The following is a 26,158-nucleotide window of genomic DNA, read 5'->3' as shown; positions in this document are numbered from 1 at the left end:
CATTTTTAAAATTTGTACTCTCAGTCCGGTGAACAAACTAGTCATGATGTAAATTTTATTTACATAGAACCCCTTAGTCCTCAGCAATGTTGGATAAATAAAGTCTGTGCATTACTAATCAGATTTCTGCTTTTAAAAAGGTAAGCTGTGCATTAGGGTCTCTTTTATATACTGTGGCAATGGCTGACATTTTAATAAAGTCGAGAGAGAAAGAAAGAGACTGACTCCATAAACAATTTGTTTATTATAGTAAAATCTAATTAATTCCACCTTGCTAATGTGGAATGTGGGACCACATCCCCCTAGTGTTTATCTTTGTAGTATCTCAGAAGAAAAGGTTTAGTAAACAATCTTCTTACACATTATCATTTTAAACCTTCTTAGATTCTCCGTTTTTCATACTATTTCCATGTCCACAAAGTAAATCAATCCAAGATTCTGTCAGATCCCTCCAGATAAAATCCATGTAACTCAAGTGTTAGAATAGATTTATCATCTTATCTCTCCCCACCCCCCACATCGCAAAAACCTATCATTTATTTTTCTGTTGCAGTCTTTGTTATCAGCAAACCACTTCAAATTCTTTTCAGAAGTAGGCAAAAAATTTTTTTTAAAAAGCAATGTATTAGCAGTATTGCAGGTTTCTAATTCAAAGTAAGCTGGGCACCTCTCTTGTTTTCAGGTTGTATGGGTGGTCTCTGGACTGACAGATCAATGCTGTGACTGGCTGGAGCACTGATATCGGCCGCGGGCTGAGATGTCCATGATGTCCTTAAGTTGATACTTTAGCCAGCTGTCATGATAGTAAATGACCTGGTCAGTTTATGATCTTAGGAAGGCATTGTTAATCTTTGGTGGGGTATTAAGTGTAGCAGCATTACTAATAATGCATTAGAACAGTTCTACATTTTTGGAGATTGCTTCCTAAGAGGTTTTATTTCAAAACATCAAACACTGTATGAACATAGTCTACAGAGAACTAGGGAGAACACAGAGTGTGGCAGAAAGAGGCATGGGCTTTGGACATTCTCACATGAGCTTAATCCCAGCTCTGTCCATTCCCTAAATGCTCCTGGGTAGGTGTATTAATCTCCCTGAGTTGCAATCTCTTCACCTCTCAGGTGGGAATGGAATATCAGTTCCTACTCAGAAGATGTTTTAAGAATTAAATGAGATACCATAAATAGATTATCCAGCACACAAAAGAGGCTCAGTAAAAATTAGCCTCCTTGCCCCTGTTCTTTTTATGTTAGACAACCTTATTAATTTGGATGTCACCACTCTGGAATTGTGGTAATTTGAGTTTAGTTATTGTTTACCTATGCATCATCCATGAATAAAGGATTTACCAACCAGGTTGAGGGTGAGAGGATTATAATGAATATATTTAATGAATGAAATAGTTTATGACCGTTTTTTAATGAAGTTCGGCACATCGCATACAAATTGGCATATCTGATTATAAATTATTATTAGCTTTTCATTTCAAGCAGGAGTTCTACTTGAAAGCATTTTCAAGCACTTTGTTCAGTGAGCCTGAAAGTCCCTCTCCCAACAATGTTTCTAAAGAATACCAACTCAGACTTTCTTCCTTTATTTTCCTACACCACTCCCACACATACAACAATATTAATTAGTAGAGATGTTTAACAGTCCATGAAAAGTTGGGCTGAATCACCCCTATAGGATGCTGTCCCAATATTGAAGCTATGTGAAACACTAAAGAATATTATGTGTCTGGTACTACACCGTTTCAAAAGTAGTATCTCCTTACTCTCTAATACATTCCTTTCTTTTGTTACCAGTTTCTAATGAAGGATGGTCTGAAAGGTATTTATACTTTTTCTAAATAAATGATGCAAGTTTCTCTCTGAACCATGAATCCTTTATAGTTAAGGTTCAGTGGCCAAGAATAAGACCTCAGTGCTGAGTTCCAGTACATCATCACAGCCAGAGAAATGCACTGACAGATTTTGGCACAGTATTCGGGAATTCTTGGAAAGGGAAATGGCTTCCACTGGCATTACACCTATCCACCATAAAGTGCAAACATTTTTTTTTAAGATTATTTATTTTAGAGAGAGAGAGAGTGGAGAGGAGGGGCAGAGGGAGAGAGAGAGAGAGTCTCCAGCGAACTCCCTGCTGAGTACGGGGCCCGATGTAGGACCCTGAGATCATGACCTGAGCTGAAATCAAGACTGGCTGCTTAACCAGCTGAGCCACCCAGGCATCCCAATGTGCAAACATTTTAAGCAGATGCAACTGTGGGGGAAAATGGTTATCTTTATGTACTTGTTTCAATAATTACTTAAAAATAGGAAAAGTGCCCCTGTTTTCTAAAATATATTTTGTAATTATCATCTGCCCTCTCTGATCTTACATTAAGTAGCCTAAGAGTATTGATTGACACTCAAGTGATAATCAAAAAAAAATTTTTTTGAGTACATAATTTTTACTCTTTTTGAACATTTCCCATTGGTCTTCATATTTCTTTTTTTTTTAAAGATTTTATTTATTTACTTATTTATTTGACAGAGACACAGCGAGAGAGGGAACACAAGTAGGGGGAGTGGTAGAGGGAGAAGCAGGCTTCCCACAGAGCAGGGTGCCCGATGCGGGGCTCGATCCCAGGACCCTGGGATCATGACCTGAGCCGAAGGCAGATGCTTAATGACTGAGCCACCCAGGTGCCCCGATCTTCATATTTCATTGCTTGTATATTCAATGTGTATTCTGACTTGAGCCAAATTTAGGAGAGGATTTATTTCTGGACTGGCACCACAATGTTTCTCTTCAGGGAAACACTGGTTGTTGTTGGACAGGTAGAGACCTCTGATTACCCAGAAAAGTTGTACATTTCAGTGCAACACCACATGAATAAATGAAGACATGTTTTTAAAAGTAGTGGGCAGGGTACTCTCTCTTTAGAATCACACTTTGCCTTTTTATGTGTGGTTGTATTTGGCAGGTAGAGATAAAAATAGTTCTCTGAATAGTCAGTCATTCAAATGAGACAAAATTCATCATTATTAAAACTCATAACCAAACTTATTTTGGGACAATACACTTTCTATGTGTCAGGTGAGTATCTCTCTCTCTCTCACACACACACACACACACACACACACACGTTTTGACAGTGTGAAACATAACGAGAGAGAGCTGACCGTCGCATTTTAAGGATGTATAACTGAAGTATGAGCTCTCTTGTGATGTTTAAACATTCTACTTTCAAGAACATTCTTTCTGTGCTTGATTATCAGCATTAGCCGTTTGTATTCTTTGGTACTGTAATTCTCTGTTGAAAGTATGCTTTGTGTATTGCCCTTGCCTTAGGTATCTCCTTAACTACTGTTGGGAATGAATCCTTGTCTCTACATTTGATCACCAACCACAGTATTTGGGCTGCACTGTGACTGGTGGGATGGCAGGGGCAATCAATGCTCTGTAGCAACAGGATCTCCCTGAAATGGGAGGAAAATAGTTTTTGAAAAGTAATGTGCAAGATAAAAGCCAGGCTGACGAAGTCAGTGCCTGATCAAAATTTGGAAGATAATAACAATGAAAAACTGGGTAAGACCAAAAATGTGAATATTAACAAAATGACTAAACGGAGTAAAAGCTTAGGTAAGACTGTGAATGTCCCTGAAGTGAATTGTGAAATATTGTAACCTTTTTCCCCGGAACAAGGATAAAGAGGAAAAGGAGGCCTATCTCCATTTACAGATAAACTGAGACCCACACGGAGTTCTTGAGCTTGTCGGTACAGTTTTCAAAAGGATAGTAGCAACTGGAGTTTGGTTTGAGGCAGGTACATGCTTCATGAACTTTTAAGCAGTGCTGGTTTAGAAGTAGGAGCTTACCCAAAACATTTAATTGCATGTATGGGTTGTGGATCAATATGAAATCTGTTGTACATTTAGAATAGATTTATTCTAGTCCTGTAGTATACTTTTCTACTACTTAAAACCCTGCTTCCAAAGTAAAGAGGAAAGGAAACACACACACACATACACACGCACACAAAGCCTCACATAATGTCACCAACAAAAATCGTTAATGTGTATTTGGTTAGTTCATTTGAAAAGAAAAATGGGATTCACTTTAGGAATTTTTCCGTGAGTACTATTGATGGAAAATTAGGTTCATCCTTTATTGGCACAGGCGAGTCAACTCTTTGAATCATTTATTTATCATTAATTCCCACTTTTAAAAAAATATTGCAATATTGCCCTTAAGTTAACAGGACTTTTTCAGGTGGAAGATTTTTTTAAATATTTACTGTTTAATTAATGTTTGACAATAATGAACCTAATAAATGCCTCATGTTTGCTTATTGCTTCAGGGCTATACTTCCCAGGCTTCAGCTGAAGTTGCCTGCTCCCTACAGCCCCCCGACCCCCCCACCCCCTGCTACCTCTCTGTAAAAAAAATAGGAAAAAAATGCATGCAATGTTCCTTTAGGGGCTCCTGGGTGACTCAGTCAGTTAAGGGTCCAACTCTTGATTTCAGCTCAGGTCATGATCTCAGGGTCGTGAGATTGAGCCCTGCATCAGGTTCTGCACTGGGCATGGAGTCTGCTTAAGATTCTCCCTCTCCCTCTCCCTCTCCCTCTCCGTCTCCCTCTGCCCCTCCCCGCCAATGAAAACCAAAAATAAAGTTGCGTGCTTGCCTGTACTATTACTTAGTTGAAAATTTTATTCAGATTCATTTACTTATTTATTTATTTATTTATTCATTCAACAAAGACTTTTTGGACTCATACTATGAACTAGGCACCATTCAAGCCACTTTCAAATAACTCCTTCAGTCTTATTCTAAGATATAATACGTGTGAAATCATAGGTGTAATGTTTTTTGTATTTTTCTAATATAAACTTATATGAGTATATATAAACTGATTGTGACTATAAACAGATTAAAAATGTTTAAAGGTCTGGGCACCTGGTGGGTGGCTCAGTTGGTTGAGCGACTGCCTTCGGCTCAGGTCATGATCCTGGAGTCCCGGGATCGAGTCCCACATCGGGCTCCCTGCTCAGCAGGGAGTCTGCTTCCCCCCTCTCATGCTCTCTCTCTATCTCATTCTCTCTCTCAAATAAATAAATAAATAAATAAATAAATAAATAAATCAAAAATCAAAAAAAAAAAAAATGTTTAAAGGTCTGTCCTTGTATCACATGCCACTAATGACCCTTTGGTGCTTTGGTGTTTAGAAAGCACCCAACCATCCCTATTCTACAGCTGAGGGAGCTGAAGCTCAGCAAAGTAGTGTTCCTAAGGACACAGTGACAGGCAGTTAAACCAAGCCCCACCCCTAGTCTCCTAACTCTAAGCTTAGTACTCTGCACAGTGCCATTCCCCCAACAACAGGAGCTGACGACATGAAAAAAGGCGTGAAGAATGAAAAGGCGGCTTGAGTTCAGCTGTCCTGCCTCTCTTATGGAACCTGGGATGTGGCTTGTACTCAGTCCTTTGACCTTCGTGTGACAGCTTTGCCTCACAACTAAGTAGCGGCAAAGTAAATCACCCAGAAATTCAATCCCGTTACCAGGTTTAATGCCTGCAGGAACTTTTGACATCGTCTTTACTTAATGGGTTCTATTCAGCAGTGATCTAGGATCTTTGATCCAGGCTCTTCTAATATATACTCTCCCTCACTTTCAGAGGGTCAGTTTGGCTCTCTGAAAGGTTTGCGTCTCCCTTTGTGGTAGATTTAAGTTACTTCTAAGATAGACTACATGCTACTGCGTTGACCCCAAATCAAACTTAATAAAATTACCAAATTTTAATATGTGCCTTGTGAACAAAATAGACAACCAGAGATTCAGACTTGTTCAGAAAAGTCTTAAACTTCCACCTTGTAAGAGTATATGGGTATGTTTCTGGGTATGGTGCCAACCCTACTGAACAGGCTATAGGACTATGCATGTTGAAGAATTGTTGATACCTAAAGAATGTGAATGAGTGAAAGAGGGTTTTAGGAGTAAAAAAAATATTCATTATATGTGTATATTTGCATATGAGATAATATGTGAACTATAAATACATATAAATTCTGGTAATTTTTTCTAATTCTTAAATGACATAGGTGCAAGGAGTTATATCATGTTGGTCATTACTGTTAGCATCATCATTATTAGAGTGAGACTATGGGACAGTTATGAGTAAAGGTACATTATAAAGTCTTCCCATAATTTCTCACCAAGATAGGAATTAAATAATTTATGGAACTCCTGGCTTATGAATGTACAGGAATATAAGGTTATAATTACAGATCAAAGTATTAAGTGTTTTAAATTACTTGCTCCTTCAGTGTAAGGTTTATAGAAATATTTGTGTGTTTATCCTTTTTAATGTTACATTTATGTATTTGATTTCTCAGTACTTTCTTCATTTACAAGTTAGCTAAGTAATTTATGAGGAAGTATTCATTAAATCATTAAATATGATTTCTGTTTGACTAGAAATGGAATTTATTTTGTTCTTCTCCGATACCATCTTAGGGGGTGCTGGTATCTTTAAAGAGTTTCTTGAATATTGCATAAGTGCATGAATAATTCCCTATAAACAACATGTGCTTTTCATATATTTCACAATTCAGTAGAGTACTAAAATTCTGAAACAAAATAAGCTAAACATTTACCTCTGGATATGTATGATCTTGTCATATCAGAAATAAACAGTTATGTGTGTCTTATTTGTATTTAGTTTCAGAAAGCACCATCATTGCTTTCTCTTTCAAGGTCATTGAATCCTTTATAAATAATATAGTTCATTATAGAGTACCTTACAGCCTTAGAGGCAATTTAAATGAAAAAAAAAATTGCGGTAGAGGATTAGTTCAGAAAAATCACCAGAAAATTATCCAAGGATAAAAAAATTTTAAAGATAATTTTGGGCATGTGTTATCTAAATTTCTGTAAAAATCTAATTTGTTTTAAAATAATTTGACCTAATTTTTTTAGTATATGTGTGTGTGTGTGTGTGTGTGTGTGTGTGTGTAAAATGTATACTTCAATGTATATTGTAGTTGGTGTGGTGAAGAGAGCTTGAGCAAGCACTTTGGAGTCAGACCTGAGTTTCAGTGCTGGCCATGTTACTTAAATTCACTGAGTCCCATCTGTAAAATAACAAAAATAATACTAGTTTGCAGTATTACTGTATTAAATGATAAAACAGTGACTTTTCTATAATAAATGTACAAGAAATGTTTTTATTGCCCCTTATTCCTTATTTAATTAAAAATAAAAATTGAAGATTAAAAAAATAATTTTACCTAACTTAGTTTTTAAGAATTAAGACCAGTGGGGTAAGTCTTCATATTAATGTCTTGCTTTGTGTCACTGTGAATTTTTCTGTTGCTTGCATCAATCCCTTCTGAGATCTTTCACTACATCAATTTGTGTCTACTATAAGTTTATGTTACAGGAGAGCTTCCTTCCTACTGCCAAGGGGGGGGAGGTCATTTAAATATAAGTGGAATTAGCCATAGATTACATAAATGTAATGTGTGAAATATCTTTCATTTTCTCTTCATGTGAGTGAATACAAGATGAAACCTCTTTTCTAACATAAAATGTGAAAATGTATACAGGCACCATTTTTTTTAAAAAAACAACACGTGGATATACTCATCTTAAGCTTTTCCAGTTATTTCAGCAAGACACATTTCTTCATGGCTTCTGTGAAGTGTTATTTGAACAAAATTGTCTCTTGTTCTAGCACACAAGAAATTGGGTGTCCCCAATGAACTTGTGTAATTAGATATTTGCATCCTTTAGGACAAAATACAAAAATAGTGAAAAGGAAAATGTTTTCATTATTCGACTGTTTTTCTCATTGAATATTTAGAAATGCTTGTTTTCAAACTTGAAAAAGGAAACCCTTTGTTACTCATTACTGAGTACTCAATTTGAAGGGGTCAGAGAAAAATTATTTATAAATTATATTCATGAGTCAGGAAGATTTCAAGAGAAAAGTTAATAATTTCCTTGCTTCTTAGTATTTATTTTCTTACCCCTGAGGCATTTTGGCAACCTCTCAAATTTTTATATAAAAGTAGCATAGGGTTGGGGAAAAAACTGAGTTAAGGGATGGCTGGGACACTTGCCTTGAAGCTGTGTTTACACAGCAAGCAACACTGTTTTTACTTAAATTGGTGGTGTTGTTTTTTTAAGATCAATAAAAATAGCAATGTTTTTCTAAAGGTGTTTTTATTCACAAGTCACATACAAGTTTTTCTATTTATTAATTGTTTATCTTGGAGGGATGCCTTCAAGAACCATGATAGAGATTATTGGGGGAAAGTGGTAAAGGCTGCACCTCCCTACCTCCGTAAGTCCCCCAGTCACCATTTGGTGGCCACAGGGTGATGAAGTAGCAAGATCCTTGGCGGTAACAAAGCAAGAAGGGAAAGGACACTCACACAAGGTGTAGCCAGACTCTCTTCCCTTGACCGGAAGGACTATGGTGGTCTACTGCCCACTCATTTTGTGGCCTCTGCAGAGCCTAATACTACTAGGGAATAATAGCTGTTCTATGCTTAGTTGTGTTCAACCTGACTTGTTGCATTTTGATTGTCTCAGCAATTCTAGCAGGAGGGTAGGTATTATTGTCCTCATTTTAAAGAGGAAACTGAGGCCCAGAACATTTGGATGTTTTATTCATGCTAGAAAGTGAGGAGGTCAGATTCAAACTTCCATCTGCTGGCTCCAAAGCTCACCCCTTTCACTCACCACTGCTCTTGTCCTCCCCTGATGGAGTATAGATTTGCAGTTGCTGAGTATCAGGCAGTAGAGAAAGCAAACCAGGGATCTCTGATTTATATGATTTTGTGAATTGAAGGTTATTTAAAGTCCAAATTTTGTTCTTAAAATGTTATTTTCAAAATGTTGACAATAGGAAAGCCAAATGATCTTTCATTTCCACTGATGTTACAGCCTGGAGCCAGATAGTCAACCTCTGCTTGAGCAAGGACAGGACATTTGACAGGGCAGTGAAAGTTAAGCCTCCCTTCCCCCAGCAGGAAAGTAAAAATGATGTTAACAATTGCAGGTCTGGGTAATATGGTTTGGTCTTCATGCCTTCACTCAGGTGGAGCCCGAGAAGTTGAAGACACTAACAGAAGGTTTAGAAGCCTACAGTCGAGCCCGGAAAAGGAACAGAAAGTAAGCACCGATTCTTTTTTCTGCCATTTTGTTTTCCACGGATATAATTTACTGGTTTTTGTTCATAGGGACAAGAAAATCTCACTAATTTTGTCCACCTTAGGGCCTGCCTAAGTACAGTTTAATAGTTATCACCCAAGAGGACCATTATAGTTAAGCCAAATCAGCTATTATAGAAAATATTTTCTTTTCTTAACAATCTGTACTGTTGTGTGGGATTTCCCTCTTCATGAGCTCTTTCCTCACTCCCTCCATCTCCATCCCTCTTATTTACTGGGAAAGAAACCCTCTCGTAGCAATTAAATAGTCTCTAAAAGTGTAGCAAGCAATGCCTGGCTGGCTCAGTCAGAAGAGCATGGGACTCTTGATTTCAGAGTCATGAGTTCAAGCCCCCTGTTGGGTGCAGAGATTACTAAAAAAAATAAAACTTAAAAATAAATAAATAAAATAGAAAAATAAAAATGTAGCTGAAGTCTATCCCTTTGGGAGTAGGAATGGGGAGATGGCCCCAATTGTACACAGGTAAATAATTTTGGCAGATTAACTGTTAGTCAAAGTGATGATAAGTAATTCTTTTTTCTTAGGGCAGGAATAATAGGTTTTCTTTGGAATTATGACAAGAAGTTGTACTTTGAGACATTATTATTCAAGTATTTCTAGATCTTTACATTCTGGGTAAATGTTGTATGGACAAGTAGATAATGTTTGAAACACAGTTTCCACTGTAATACAATGTAGTTTTGTGTATCATAATTATTATTTCATTTTAAGGTAGAGACATACAAATGTGCTTTTGCATAGGCACAGGGAAAGTTATTCAAAATACATATAATTGACATGCCTGTTCAGTTACTAAAATGTTCATATTATCGAACATCTAAGAATTATGAGATCAGAATGATTAGTAGTGTATCTTGTGTACATAGTGATACCAGTACTACCTATTAAAGAGCACTCTTTCTCATAGTTGTGCCAGAGATAAAATTTCAGAACTGAACAACTCTTGGGGGAGGAGACTCTTTATCTCAATAAACTGCCTCGCAGAAAGATGCCAACCACAAGAGACAAACTCCTGTGCCCCTATGTTGGGGACTTCTTCGGAAGATAGCAAGTTGGCACTGATTGTCGTGATGGCTGAGTGAATTGCCAGATTTGCTACAGATACAACAAGGAATACGGACGAGGCCAGCCCCCTCTACTCTGACCATGCAGAGCTTTGTAGTAGGATAAGGCCCACAAAACTAGTTTTGGATGAAAGGAGGGAAATTGAAAATTACCTACATCACAAATTTGCAATGGGCCATTTGCTATGGAATATTCAACAATACTTGTTTATTTGATGTAAAAGATCCCTAAAATCTTTCCTCCAGTGAGATATTCCAGTTAGTTGAATGATGTGCAAAATATCCAAAACGATTGATAACACAGAAATGAAATAATGCCTTCAAATATTTAAATATACTGCCTTTAAATGAGCTGTATTTCACCCATAAATTTGGTATTAATCAATTTCTGAAAGGTAGTAAGTAATAAATAGCAATTTTAAATTTTTTTTCTTCAAAGCTAGTTTACTAGTTACGGTGAATTTACATGGGTCCTAAGTGGCATTATCTAAAGGAACTGTCATGAAACCATAAGCTCAGAATATGGATTGGCGATGTAAAAGAAGGAACTATGAAGCAAACTTTAGTAAAAACAGCCTTATTTATCATGCTACTGTCTATGCAGACTGACTTGCCTTATAAATGCCCAGTAGAATCCCTTACATTTTGCATATACTATTTAAAATCCATTATTTTATTCTCCCAATCACAAAATGGGCCAGAATTACTAAGCCCATTTATGGATGAGGACACTCAGACCCAAACAGCTTAAATAATTAGTTGAAGGTTACATGAGTGACAAATGATGTATTGAACCCAATCAGGTATTTATTTATTTAATCATTTAGTTATTCCCTAATTTAAGGAGGCTAATTGAGCAAAAATCTGTGCTGCAGTCCCTGGAACTCACTGTTGAACAAAGGAGACAGATCCAGAAACAATTAAAATGTTAAAATTGCAATGACAGCAAATGTATAGTATACTTGGGGATCATAGAGAAGTGGCATTAAACTCAGGAAAAGAAAGACTTTCTAAAGGAGATATCTGAGCCAAGCCTTACACACTACATAGCCAGACAAAGGAAATAAGGACCAAGATGGCATGGGGTGGGGTAGTGTTTAGATGAGATCAGCAGTTGGATTTGGGGCACTATAAACCCTCAGACAGGAAATTGTAAGAGATGCAGCCAAAGGTGTAAGCAGCAATCAGATCATGAAGAGCTTAGTGAGGGCCCAGAGGATCCTTTATCTTATTAGAAGTGCTTGAGGGGACAGGTGGTTGGATTTTCACTTTAGATATGGCTATATGGAGGATGAATTTTAGGGGAACCATATTGGAGACAGGACATTGTTAGGAGGATGTGGCAGAAGTCAAGGGAGGATGAGGACTCAAACCAGAATTGGAGCAATGAGAATGGAGGACAAGGAATGCAGTCAAGAAATATTTAGAAGGTAAAATTCACAGAACGTCATGGTGATTGATTAGAATGTGGAGAGTAAGCAATCAAGGACAACTTTCAGGGTTTTAGCGGGGGTGGCCCTGTGGGTGGTAGAAACACTGAAGTGGAGAATACGGGGGGACTGTTGGATACATGTGGGGTGCCCATGGACTGTCTGACACTGGGAAGAAGTGGTATTTGACGATGTAAAACTAGCTGTGATCACACAGAGATCCTTTGGCCCATTTGAACAGTGGGCTAAGGATTGAACTATTTGGGCATTTGAACATTTACTAGAGATAATGAAGAAGATGAGAAAAATCAAAAAGGAGGAAGAGAATGGGGGGGCGGGGAGGGCAGCAGAGTAGGTGTTAGAAACCAAAGACCAAAAGCTTCCAGGATAATAGAATGATAAACAGCAGTCCACTAAAACAAGAACTGAGAAATCTCCTTTGGACTGGGCAATGTAGAGGCTATTGGCAACCTTAGTGAAAACAATTTCCAATAAAGTGGAAGGTGTAAAAACAAAGCGTCCATGGTTGAAGAGCAAATAAGTAGGCAGTAGAGAGAGCTGATATGAATTAATTAGGCTTCTTCCTATCCTTAATATGAAAAGTTCCTGAAAAATAACATGAGAATGACAAAGATTTGACTGCTTTTGTAGACAGAGGAAAAGGAAGGAAGAAACAACTGAAAAAGGAAGGCGGCATTTGGAATAAGATGGTTAAGAGGTTGGTTTGGGGCCTGAGTTCAAATCCTGTTTCCACCACTTTAGAGCTGTGTGCCTTTGCACATGTTGCTTGATATCTCTGAGCCTAAATTCTTCATTTCTAAAATGGGCATATTAATATCTACCTCTTAGCAGCATTGTTATAGATAATTTAAAGAGAGCCTCCATTAAAGAAAAAAATTCCGGGGTGCCTGGGTGGCTCAGTTGGTTAAGCGACTGCCTTCAGCTCAGGTCATGATCCTGGAGTCCCGGGATCGAGTCCCACATCAGGCTCCCTGCTCGGCAGGGAGCCTGCTTCTCCCTCTGACTCTCCTCCCTCTCATGCTCTCTGTCTCTCATTCTCTCTCTCTCAAATAAATAAATAAAATCTTTAAAAAAAAAAAAAGAAAAAAATTCCATAGCTTTTAGATTTGTTATGATTTTCACTGAAATGAGGATCAAATCTTCTATCTATACATACATATAAACTTAAAATTTGGTAATCTGATTTTTGTGAAGCTGGAAAGGGATAAAGTGATAAAATAAATCATACTTTCACTTTAAAAGCAAGAAATTATTCTTAGCGTGTTAAATTTTCTTTTTTCTTTTTTTTAAGATTTTATGTGTTTATTTTGAGAGAGATACAGAGATAGTGAGAGAGCTCTAGTAGGAAGGAGAGGGAGAAGCAGGCTCCCTGTTGAGCAAGGAGCCTGACGTGGGGCTTGATCCCAGGACTCTGGGATCATGACCTGAGCCAAAGGCAGACGTTTAACCGACTGAGCCACCCAGGTGCCCCAAATTTTCTTTTTTTTTAAGATTTATTTCTTTATTAGAGAGAGAGAGGGAGAGCACACACGTGCGAGCACACAGAGGAGAGAGGCAGAAGGAGAGGGAGAGAATCCCAGGCAGACTCTCCACTGAGCGTGGAGCCCAAAGTGGGGCTTGATCCTACAACCCTGAGATCATGACCTGAGCCAAGACCAAGAGCCGGACGCTTAACCAACTGAGCCACCCAGTTGCCCCAGCATGTTAAATTTTCTTCAATCTTCATACTTTCTCTATTAATTAGGTTTCAGAATCTAAGATTCTTGACATTTAGATGTCACCCAAATTTGTTCTGTTCTACATGAAGTGAGTTGCTTAAATTCTAAATTGAAAGTGTAGAGCAACATGCAATTTTTCATTTCCCTCATTTCTTATACCATTCACAGATGTGTACCTGCCTTTTTTTCTCAATTAGTGAAGATAAGGATAATGTGTGACAATATAGGCAGTGAAGAATAGAAGTGGCAATTATCTCCATTAATAACTAGAAATGTGATTATGTGAACATCTATTGCTTAATCAAGTAGGTTTTAGAGTGTCCATTAGTAAAAATGTTTATTATTAAATGTCAGCAGGGAATCGAAAATAGTGGAAAAGACTCCACAGGGAGGCCCTTGGTACTGCAAGACTGAATTTTGACTAATTATTCATTTCATGAACTCATGGAAATTTTTCTTCTTCTTTTAAGTTCATTCTTTGTTGACCTGACCAGCTAGTGTAAAAATTAGTCTGCAGCTTTAACACCTGGGAGCATCTCCCTTTACCTCTTGAATCTCCCGATGCATTCAAGCAATTTCATGCCCCACCTCTCTGTATCTATTCTCTCTTCCACAAGTAGTCACTTCTCCCTCTGTTAACTACTTAAGTTTGTTAAAGGAAAAACACTATTAACTTAGCTTAAATTAATACAAGCTGTTTACAAACATTTTAAACATCTTGTTGAAGAAGGAGATCACAAAGTCCTAAATTCTATCTTTTTATTCAGCAAGTAATATTAAATTATTTTTATACTTTAATGGTGATGTTATTGCAATTTTTCATAAATAGGGAAAATTTTTTCATGCCTCTTTGAATTTATTACTTTTAAAAACTATTTGTAGTTAAATATCCATCTTCTTCATTATCAAGTTAGAATTGGTTTCACCAGCTCTCCTAAAAAGTCATGAAGTATTGCATATAAACAGTTGTCATAATGCTTACCTCATAAGCTTGCTGTTAGGATTGAGATAATATATATGAAGATTTAACACAATTCTTGGCACCTAGACAATTTTCAATAAATTGTAGCTATTTTTGCTATTAAGTGTGAAAACCAAAATTCTTTAATGGTTTTTCATTGAAATGTTTTACCTTCATTTTAGACATTTAGAACTTTACATAGTTGATTGTAAACCCATATTATAATAAATATCCATAACATAAATATCTTTTGAAATTTAGCAGCATTGTTTTAAATACAAAAGAAATAGTAAAGATAAATCTATTTAACACATTACTCAAGGTGTAATATTGTTAGGCAACTATTGAGATGTGTGATACTGTCAAGACCTTTGCCAAACAGCCCATAAATGGGGCCCCAACCCAACCCCAGACAAGCTTACATGGCCTACGGAGTTCTGGGATCAGACTGCTCCCCACCCCCACCTCACGTCACTCAGCATCAGGCATAGCAAATTTCTCACTGGGAAAGCAACCCAGACTGAATCCACAAGATGCTCATGGTCCCTTAAAACTGGAATGGGTAGGTAAATAAAAGAGTGTATGAATAGGTTATAATATCAACTTGGACAGTGCTCAGTGCTTGGACAGTAATAAGTGAGAAAGAGACAAGTTGCAGAATAGCATATATACCATACCATACCTGATGGACACCTTTGTGTGTATATTAAAAAAAAACACACACACACAAAAAAGACAATACCAGGTATTGTTCGTGGACATATAAAATATAAAAACAGGGACTCCTGGGTGGCTCAGTCAGTTAAATGTCTGCCTTTGGCTCAGGTCATGATCTCAGGGTCCTGGGACCAAGCCCTGCTGGGGCTCCCTGCTCAGTGGGGAGTCTGCTTGTCCTTCTGCCCCTCCCCCTGCTTGTGCTCTCACTCACTCTCAAATAAATAAATAAAATTAAAAATTAAAAATATAAAAACATACTAGAAAGATACACAACATAGTTGCCTTTGGGGAAGAGGGGAGGAGAGAATGGGACTAGGAATTGATGACAAATGGGAATTTCAGCTTTTTTTTTTTATTAAAAAGACTTAAAGAAAGTAGGTAATTTATTATCAGTTTATTCTTCAAAGTGGGTTTGTTAGGGGTTAATTTATTCTATGCACTTTTCTGCATTGTTTATATTTCTAAAAATAAATGGGAAGAATGTAAAAGCTGGAGGCTGGCTTACAGGCCAGCAAAAGGTGGGAAGAAGGAGTTGGTGCTGTATTGCCCACATAATTTAGTTAAAACCATTACAATAACCTTTTTTTTTTTTTTCAGTTAAACTGACTTAAATTCATGTATGTTTCCCAAAATATCAAGACGTCGTGTTAGCTTTGGACAAAATTTTTAGTTAGTAAATATGTGGAGCATGCATGATGTGCCTGGCAGTATACTCCTCAGGGTGTACACAGAAACTAAATGTGTGAATTGTCCAGTCCCGGCGTATGAGGGTAAAACCTGGTGGGGGCTGTGGTAAACCGAAAGGCCTCATCTAAAGGCATTCCACTAAAGTTCAAATATGTTTTTAAACACGATGTGAGCCAAACTAAATGGGACTATGAGCCAAATTCCTCCACAACTGCAAATTTCCAATCTCCGTGGAGATGCTGAGGTGGGACTTAACTCTTGGAAAACCACACTGACAGCCTGTTATGAAAAGGTTTATCTCTGCACCTTTTCTAGTAATTGTCGTGACAAGATAAATGAAATGAATCACCTTAGTACTCAGAATACCTGATAATATATTTATTTATTATTTATATGCATAAAAATGGAAAAAATAAGTTAGAGTAGACAAAGGGTACATAACTACAGAAGGGGATAGGATAGTGTGGATTTGCCCGATTTTAAGTAGTTCAACAACTTCCTATAGTTTCAATAGTGGCAGAGGTACCCTTTTGTATTATTCGGGCCACACGTGCTGAGTAGAGAAAAAAATTCAGAGTGATAGATACTCTGAGATAGTCATTCTTTATCTGTTCAAATACTTAAGTCATTTCGGTTTGGGGGGAAATGTGGTGGGCCCAGGCATGGAGGGAGCCTTGGGCATGACAAGCGAAGCTGTTTCCCACCTAGAACGTGCAACGTGCGTGCTTAGGCACACCAGATTTCAGCCTTCACTTGCTCAACTCTGGAAGCCAGGATGCGCCAGAGAGGGCAGAGGGAGCTCCCTAGTGGCCAGAGTGTGCAGTTCAGCCCCTCCAGCCTCCCCGCGGCTGCACCGCCCGGCTGCCTGAGAAAGAGACGAGCCCGAACAAGAGGCAATGCAGGGAGGCTGGAATCCTGGCGGACAAGCTGCATCTGCGGGAAAGGAGACCCGTGGCCCAGTTTTCTTGCAAAAGCATCGGACGGGGGAAGGAGCATGTGGAAGGGGAAAGAATCCATTGTCCCCTATCATGTGTTCCACTTTTTCCTTGTTCAGTGACTTTATTATTAATATTCAGTGGTGAGAATCCCGGAGCATTTGTCATCTGACTTTTTCATATGTAAATATAAATTGACTTTCTTTGGTGGAATTGGTACTTCTGTTTTCTGATTAGGGGATTAAATTGAGACTTTGTTTCCTTAATTTATTAATCTGGTGTGTTGTTTTCATTAATTCCAGAAGTGGAAAGCTAAATAACCATTTAGAAGCTGCTATTCATGAGGCCATGAGTGAACTGGACAAAATGTCTGGGACTGTAAGTTAATTTATTTTTCCATTATACTGTGTTTCTTTGAAAATAAATTGTATTACACTTTTTGGTAAAGTCTCTTAAATATTGACAAGCAACTCACATAGCAATACTAAATTACTAGGCTCAAAAAAAGACTGATATCAGAAAAGATTCAAAGTAATTTAAGAAAAAATAACCTAGTAGTATTAACTATGTCTTTTTTTTCTGAGATAACTCATTTTTCCCACATAACATACTTTCTAAATGTGAGCAGCACAATATTCGAGTTCAAACCACAGGTTTCTGTGTTTGACTCTGAATAACAGTGGTCACTACTGCTGCCTAAATTGTCAATAATGCAAATTTTCCTTTGTCCATAGAACAAAAAAAGGGAAATTGAACAATAGGGTCAAGATCAAGAGTGGATGGACCTCTCAGACCTCTTGTTTCCTTTCTACTGTTAGCTAAAAAGGAAAATATTTGGCACAAAATCCTATTGTTAAATTATTGAACACTGTAACCTCTGGTTTTTGAGAGGTTGTGTCTATTCTTTCTTTACATTTTTACTGAACTGTTCATACAATAGTATTGCATGTGAGAAGTTTAATCATTGTCCTTTAATTCACATATTGGCCAGTGTAGACACTCAAAATATAATTTTGGTAATTTCTAAAAAAATGTAAATTATCTAAGGCTATTCAGCAATGAAAGCTAATTTCTTTTACTCAACACTTTGTGTTAACAAGGTTATCTGGATCCTAACAACCCATTCAGTGGCTATACTGATTGACAGATATAGTTTATAGATTCACAGAATGTTGGGGTTGCTTTGGGCTTTAGAGATTTTGTGATCCAACCCATCCTTTTGCAGATGGGTGAATTAAGACCCTAAGATGTTATATGTCCTGATAGAATTTAGGAAAGGTCTAAAACACCTTCTAAGGCCAGGCAAATACTATCAATAAGTAAAGTGAGTCAGCTGTGAGAAAAACAGCAACTCAAGGGGATTGAGAAATGCCATCCAAGAAGTCAGGGTAGGCTGCCTTAGAGGCTCCACACAGTAAAGGCTATTGCTCACTTCAGTGTGGTGCTGGTTGGGGAAGGGCTTGCTGCACACAGTCATTCAGAGACTCAGGTTCTTCTTCCTCCATCTAGTGCCCACCATTCCTTAGGACCTCAGAGTGTTCCTTCATATCACAATGCATCCATCCAGCAGGTGGGAGAAGAGTATATGCAGAGGGCTGCCACAATAGGCTCATCACTTCTGCTGATTTCCCTCGTCTGAACCCATTATATGGGTTTCTTAACTCAAATGAACTGGGAAATGTAATAGACGATATGCCTGTTCAGGAAGAAGAGAAAATGGGTTTGGTGAGCATCTTGCTGGTCTTTGCTGCAGGACATTTGGCCTTTGTGGCCAGCAGGCAGTCAGGACTGGTGGGAATTGTGGCAACCTGGAGACCATGCTCTCTCCAGAAGGAGCTCCTTCTTCCACGCTCCAGCAGATCTCAACGGTATGGGAAATTATGCCAGAGCTGCAAGCTCTTCCAATTTTTCATAAGATGCTAAAAGTCTGGAATTGAAATTTCCCCATTTTTTTTTTACTGTTGACAACGATTTTTTAAGCATTAAAACATCATACAACTAAACAAAATACCTTTTCGGGCCACATTTGGTCCACAGATTACCAAGATTTGCTTGCAGTCTTGAATAAAGTCTTCTTTCCTCAATTATAACAAGTTTTCAGTTATGGCTTTTCATCAGAAACTAGTGGTTTTAAAAAATGTATATGGACAGGTTAGGAGGAAGAGGCAGTTTGAGAAACTTATAAATGTTACTTTCAAAATTTAATTATTTTAAAGCTTTTTACATTTGACTTTGAGTAGCATTGGCCTCTGCTATTATCTAAACATTATTTTTAAAATGTACAATTAAGCCAACTTGTAGTGGACCTTGAGAACTGATTGGGCACATCTCCTAACTATGAGTTCTGTGACATTATGTTGGTAGCCTTGAAATTGGCTATGGTGGAAGTATTTACACCATGGAAATTGGCAAATGCTACAATAGGCTTTTGTCCCTCCATAGGGAGCTGGTTGTTAAGCATTAGCTACACCACTGCCTTGGGACTAGCCTGCCTTTCCTAGGTCTTGATCTTGCCCTCTCCTGTCAGTAGCCACATACAATGTGGGGCACCTGATCACCTCCCTAGTACCTGTCCTCTGCCCCTCAGAACCATACTTGCTGTCTGATACCTGGTGATCGTGTCCTGCCATGCTCCACCCCTGCTCAGTCTGACACACAGCCCTAATTACTACAGTTTCTGCATTAGCATCTACAGATGAGTTGTACTACTTGCTCGTCCCAGACTATACAAGCTCAGATCTGCCAATAGATGGTAGTGGTTTTCTCGTTTTCACTCCGCAAGTCTTCTCGGGAATAAACTTCCTTGGGCTGAGCTGTGTGCATGTTCTTACCACGGTTCTGACCCTCCTTAGTAGTGGTAAAATAAGTCGGGTGATGAAGGAAAGAAGAAAACATGTTTGGTATGTATTTTTCCACTTTTCTAGACTCTACTGAAATTGGTGGTCTAGGGATCGCTAACAGGAAAGGCTTTATTTCTGTCTTAAATGGGCAGCAAGGGTAGCAAAGGCACACTGCATTTCCCACACTTGATTTTCTCCGGTTCCTCTTGGGAGTCCCACCATTTATGGGGTTCCCACAGTGTTGTTCTGCTTATCAGTTCCTAGGATTCCTCCTTCTCTGTAGTGACCATGGGCATGCTGAGATCTGGGGTCTTGACAGAAAACGTAAATGCCCCATAATATCAGTGATTGAAAAGGAAAGGTGGACTCTATTCTTTCCCCTGTTTCTTTGTCAGAAATTGTATGGTGTTTGTACTTTCAACCTCTGTTGTTGTTGTTTTTTTTTTTCCACCTCTTTATTTCCAGGTTCACCAAATCCCACAGGGAGACAGACAAATGAGACCCCCCAAACCCAAGAGGAGGAAGATCTCCAGATAACAGGGACTACTCCACCAATGCGCAGTGTTTATTAAAGGAACGTGCACAGATAAATCTATCTATAGATAGGTATTGATATATCCACTGTTATATCAGTATTTATGCTATAGCAGATCGCTACCACCACCACAGGGTGCTAAAAGAAACAGTGATACAATATTTTTTTGAACAGGAAAGATAATGAAGGCTGGAAAACCAATCAAAACCCCTGACTGATGAGAATGATAAACGGTCAAGAGATTACTGAAAAACTTTTTCTATAATGCTAAAATTGTGATTATAAGAAATGTCCAAATGTTTCGGAAGACTTTTCAATGTTGTATATAGAAAATACAGAATTTCATGGTGATATCAGAAGTGTAAATATTGTACAATATTGTCATGTACAAGCGTACCTAATGCACACTTTATCTTTTATTGTACAAAGAAATAGTGTACAAAATTCTTTGGTTTCTATGGAGTACACCTACCAGAGACTACCAGTGTAAAGTGATAAATAAAAATACAACCTAAAGGCTTTTCTATGATAATGTAACAGATGCTGTTTTTGTATTTAACAGCAGAGAAAAGGCATGATGATGTAGTACCTGAATGATGACATACACTGCACACCACCGAGTGTCCATTTATATTGTCTGTTTGGAATGAACCTTGCCTGGCAGCACTGGACTCGATTTCGGGTGCCTAGGAAATCAAAACCTTGCAGATTTCTAAAGGGATGAGGGCTCACAGGTCTAAATTAAGAATTCAGAAACTGCAACCATTTGTTGCATATTTTTTTTACCTAAGTTTTAAAGTAGAATAGGTTTTATAAAAAAAAAAATCTTAGATGGAATATTTTACTCAGTCATTTCTGTAGTTAACGTTTGATAGCCACCTATTGATCTAGCTAGCTTATGCTGCACCACCATTGACACTCAGAGTGGAATCTGTTTGCAGACAGGACCTGACAAGATAAAACTCTCTGTTTCCATACATGGAGGCAAAAGCCCCACTTCGAACCCATTATCAGAAGTAAGGTTGATTATAATTCAGTTTTTTTGTAGTGGCAAGAAGAAATACGAATCATCAAAGCAGGTTTCATAGCCATTCATCAGTATTACTCAGAAGTGAAGGTGGCTTACAAAATTATTAGCAATGGTAATTTTTTATCAGTATTATGTAACATATCAGATTTATTTTATTTAAAGAATTATTTATACCATTAACAGATTCTTATATATATTAATGTGGCTGAAATGTGCAGGTTAAATCTATTAACCAAATTATTTATATTATATTAAGTAAGAAAAAAATGTGAAACAAATGTAGAGAGAAAATACTACATTACAAGTATACAAACCTAAAACTGTGAGCCATTGTAAAGTACAAGGTTATTAATAAGAAATGTAGCACAACATAATCTTCCGTCTTTTTTTCACAATTTTTGTGGTGGTGGTCTAACCCTATCTCCCATGCACTTGAGTGAAGTTTCAGGCCTCCAGCCTGACTTCCATTAATGGATTGTCAAAAGAAGGGATCCATTATCCCTTTATTCTTAGAATCACCAGCCCCCACCCCCAAACCCTTAAATTCCCCCAAGAGCACTCCCTGCCTTGTCCCCTAGCCTGGGGTTCACTCAACAGCTTAAACCTCCAGTTACTGGGAGCCTTTCGATAGCAGGCTCCGGACCCCCAAATGCCCACCACCTCTGTTATCTCTCCTCTCTCATCCACCCCCCATACTCCTCAGTCCCACGATGTAGCAGAGTTCCAGTAACTCAGGAAAAAGGAGACCAAGGTCATTCTTCCAGTTGGTTTCTTGGGGCCACAGCACAGAGCACTCCATCTGGGCTCACTTTTGATAGCAACAGCTCTCAGCTCTTCCCCCGGTCTCCTGTGTCTCGCTGTCCTTCCACTCCCACCCTCACCCCTACCCCCAAGCCTGATGGAATGCAACCGGCTACCCTGGGCTTCTCGGCCTGGAGGCAGGAGCCCTTCCTTCTGGGGGTAGGTCCATTGTGTCTTTCATGTAACCGTGGCATAGCCTGCCGGTCCTTCCCATGCAGTCACCCCAAGTCATCTTTCGTGTAGTTTGTTGATATGTCTTTGTGTGTTCGGTATGTTTAAACCATAGATGTCCTTTTTTTTTAATTTTTTGCCACCAACCTGCTTTTCTACTGTTTCGTCTACATGGTTGTTTTTACTCCCAGGTAGACGCATATGTGTGTTTGTGTGTTGCAGTGTCTGTGTGTGTGTCTGTGTGTGTGTGTGTGTGTTGATATGTAGAAGTTTTTTTAGCCGTTGCTGTCCGTCTTTAGACTGAGTTTGTGTCCACCGAGCCTTCTTTTAGATAGTTCAAGCTAATTAGGTGTGTGCTTCCCCACCCATGTGCGCTTTACATCAGTAGACCATGTAAAGTATGTTTGTGCCCATGATTTCACTGGTTCCTTACGGCTTTGATGTGGATGCTAGGTGTTGTTGTTTCAGTCCACATGAGCTTTTTTCCCCTCTCTTTTACAGTTCTATGGTTTCATGTAAGCAGTTAATGTAAATATTGTTAGCATTACAGGTCATGCAGTGCTGTAACATTTTTTTAAATGTTGCACCTACTTTACAATTAAAAAATTGGTCACTCATACTTGAATTTTGCCCATAGAGCCATTTCTTTCTCTTTGTATTGAAGCCAATTCATTTTTTAAAAATGAAGGCTAGCCCTTCTACATTATTACATTTTTTATTCCCTAAAATAAACAAACTCTTTTTTTCCCCAACAAATCTGACAATGGAAATAATGAAAAATTTTTGCTCCTTTAAAGAACATAATATCCCTCTTGGAAAAGAAAATCTGATTTTATTTTGTGTCCCTTAACAGTCTTAGGAAGCACAAGGAGAATAAACTACACCTTTAAGTAGTTTTTAAAGATTATTTCAAATGAATGAAAATTAACCGAACAGCTCTTGTTTGATTTGTCTCATTTGTAGCATTAAAAGCTATCAGGGTTTTTATTTATTTAAAGGAATATTTTTTGGTTTGTAGTTTTCAGTCTCATTGTGAATGTAAATGCTTTAAAAATATTCATCCCTTGTGAGATCATGGGCCACTTTTAGTCTTGTATTTGGACCCTGACTTTGAGTTATTTGCAATGTCTGTTTTTCAAGTAAACACAATCTTCTTCTTTTTTTTTTTAACATAACACTGCACAATTGTGGGAACAGCAGAGGGCTGTTATTTTGTTTTCTGTAAGTTTTATGAAGATTCCCAACTGACTTATCCCATGAGGTGACTCCTTTTTCATTTCAGACAGTGATAACACATTTTAGTTAACTTTGGTAATCTTCTCTGCAGTTTGCAATGTGTCCTTGTAAGTCACAAGCGGTTTTGTACTGAGATTTTAAAAATCTAAGATGCTTAAGATGCTGGTGACATTGCTCTTTCTGACGAGAAAGCCAAGATTCTAGACCTTACTGAAAATCTGATACCTTGTTTACTTTGCCCATTTATGCCCAAATGGTGTAACACAAGTCTCAAGACTTTTCAAATGTAGTGTATAAAATGAGTTGTGCATTACTTGACTCATTTGGGGGCTATGAAAAAATGATATCAACCAGCCAGAACTGTAATATTGAATTAATTTATCTTTTTCTTTCATTCACTCTATCACATTTGCATTAGCCAAAGAGATAAGAACATTAGTAATTCATACGTGTAAACAACCCAGAAGTGAATATTAAATCAGTGAGCCAAAAAGCAATAAACAACTCAAGCATGGGAAATCCTGCTAACAGTGGGGAGTCTGATACAGAAAAAATATATAAAAAGCATTATCTTCAAATATGAAAGATTAATTTGTATCTACTGTAAATATGTATTATCAGCCTTATCTGCTTTTATACACACTGTGTGTGTACCTCAGCGACCTTTTATAAACCGGAAAAATGGTTGATTTAATAATTTGTTATGTAAATACAAAGTTGTCTATAAATTGGAAAATTTGATGCCAGATGGCTTCACAATATACAAATGTGTTTTGTAACATCATGCCTTTATGGATTAAGTATAAATACACTGGATTGTCTGTGTAGAAGAGTAGCAGTTTACATTTCACCTGCATTTCAAGTGGATATTTTTGTCCAAGTGGTTATCTTATTAGGAAAAGAAAATGACCTGAACATATTCAATGTGGAAAACAAATACGGTTTTGAATTCACCAAAACTTTTCACACGCAGGGGTCTGTTCAATTCCATCTAAATGCCATTTATTATATTTCCATAGGAGATTCTTTGATCCAGGACTGGGATCTACCCAGGAAACCTCCCCAAATGGAATTATTCTACTTTAGAAACAGGCTGTGCATCTTAGTTTCTAAATCATAGGCTGGGGAAGAGCCACAGCCTTCTTACTGCTTTTTAACTTTTTTTTTTTCTGCTTTGTTTCCACACATCTTGGAAAGCACTACACAGATAAACAGGGCCTAGTTCTTGTGCACCAAGGTGTCTACAGAGTGACCTCAATGCAGGGCTTCTCAACCCTAGAACTATTGACATTTTGGGTGAGATCATTCTCTGCTGTGGGGGCTATCCTGTGCATTGTAGGACCTTTGGCAGTCTCCCTTGTCTCTACCCACCAGATGCCAGTAGCATCCCTTCCAAATTGTGACAATCAAAAATGATGCTAGACATTGCCAAATGTCTCCTGGGGGTGGGGTGTGGGGAGTGGAGGGTGGGAGGAGGGGACAAAGTGAGACTTAAAAAACACTGCCTTAACGGAATCAGTTAGGGAACATATGTCTGTGTGAAATACTGGCATGTTTTGCATGCTGTAATCAACAGGAAACTGATTCCTAGATCAAAATCCAAAACAAAACCCACGCCAAAGTAGCGCTTCTCAGTCCATCATTAAGGAAGTGAATCCGTTAGCTTCAGCTTCATTTTGAGCACATTTGATACTCTCTTTCATAAGCCTCAAGACAGTCATGTTTTGAGAAGTCCCATGTAGGGCTTAGGAAAGTTACCTAAATATCCTGGTTCAGTTTACAAGAAGATTAATAACCCACTTTGGTTGTGTGTAAGGAGCTTCAGTGAGCGGAAGGCTTCTTGACAATAGTATAGTTGCCTGCCTTGGGTCAAAATGAGGACTTTGGCTGCGGGGGACCGTGCTATGTATATATTTTAACAGCTCTCTAGCAGCTGGTTCAGGTAGCAGTAGTTTTTGCATGATCCTCCTATAAGTTTTGATGGAAGCAGTTCAGTAGATCTTGGAGATATCATTGGTCTATTTATTCATGTAATAAATATTCTTGAGTTCCTCCCTATGCCACACCCAGTGTGCAGCAGTAAGGATACAGTGGTGAATAAGACAGACCCCCTTCTCTGCCCGCACAGAGCAGCCCAAGATGCTGGCCAGTGGTCCATGTAAGTACGATAAAGTGTGACCAGGCCTGGGCTGGGAAGCCCAAGGCAGGCCCCTGACCTAGCTTAGTGAGGACCCGGGAAAGAGGAATAGGATTCAGGCAAAGGAGAAGTGCGTGTCCTGGAGAAGGGTAAGGGAGTGTGTTGGTGTTCTGGGCCCACCATAATACTTCATATTACATTTGTTGAGCAAGTTCCATCCCAGTCTTGAGGTACGTATATAAATCTATGTGTGTAAATTCGCTTTAATAATCCTAAATAAGTGCTATTCAGCATGCTTATAGTTATTCCCAACAGCATCAATTCCCTGTTTCCTTCCCACGAATTAGCGCTGTATTGGCAGACCAATAATGGTTCTACTTTGATGATCCGGGGCTGGGGAGGTTTAAAATCCCCAAGCATTGAAGTGTTGAAAAGTGTTAAAGTGTTAGCAAGTAAGGCCTGCTAACCAGAATGCACAGGTAAGTGTAGGTCAGGTATAGATCTTCGGCAGGCCAACCGCCTCCGACGTACCTCCGCCAGGAAACAGGAAGCTGCACGGGAGCCCACGAGGTGCCACACGTGCCAGGGAAGCACTGAGGGTTGAAAAGGCACCGGAAAGTGGACTACAGGGAGTTGGGGGCCGGGACA

At 38.4% G+C, this 26,158-nt stretch overlaps 1 protein-coding gene across 3 annotated transcripts in view; it reads left to right on the top strand.

The window, feature by feature from the left end:
* Window positions 1-20,700, top strand: part of MBD5 (methyl-CpG binding domain protein 5) — a 138,639-nt gene extending 117,939 nt beyond the window's left edge. For all 3 annotated transcript variants that reach the window (XM_032410836.1, XM_032410845.1, XM_032410827.1), the window contains 3 exons: window positions 9,094-9,167; window positions 17,063-17,138; window positions 20,066-20,700. In XM_032410836.1, coding sequence (XP_032266727.1) covers window positions 9,094-9,167; window positions 17,063-17,138; window positions 20,066-20,137 — 222 coding nt within the window. In that variant the 3' untranslated portion in view covers window positions 20,138-20,700. The remainder of the gene's footprint in view (window positions 1-9,093; window positions 9,168-17,062; window positions 17,139-20,065) is intronic.
* Window positions 20,701-26,158: the final 5,458 nt, after the last annotated feature.

Source organism: Phoca vitulina, unplaced genomic scaffold, assembly GCF_004348235.1.
Source record: "Phoca vitulina isolate PV1807 unplaced genomic scaffold, GSC_HSeal_1.0 scaffold1, whole genome shotgun sequence".
NCBI classification, from domain to species: domain Eukaryota; kingdom Metazoa; phylum Chordata; class Mammalia; order Carnivora; family Phocidae; genus Phoca; species Phoca vitulina.
Note: the sequence above shows the minus strand (reverse complement) of the source record. Positions and strands in the feature narration are given on the sequence as shown.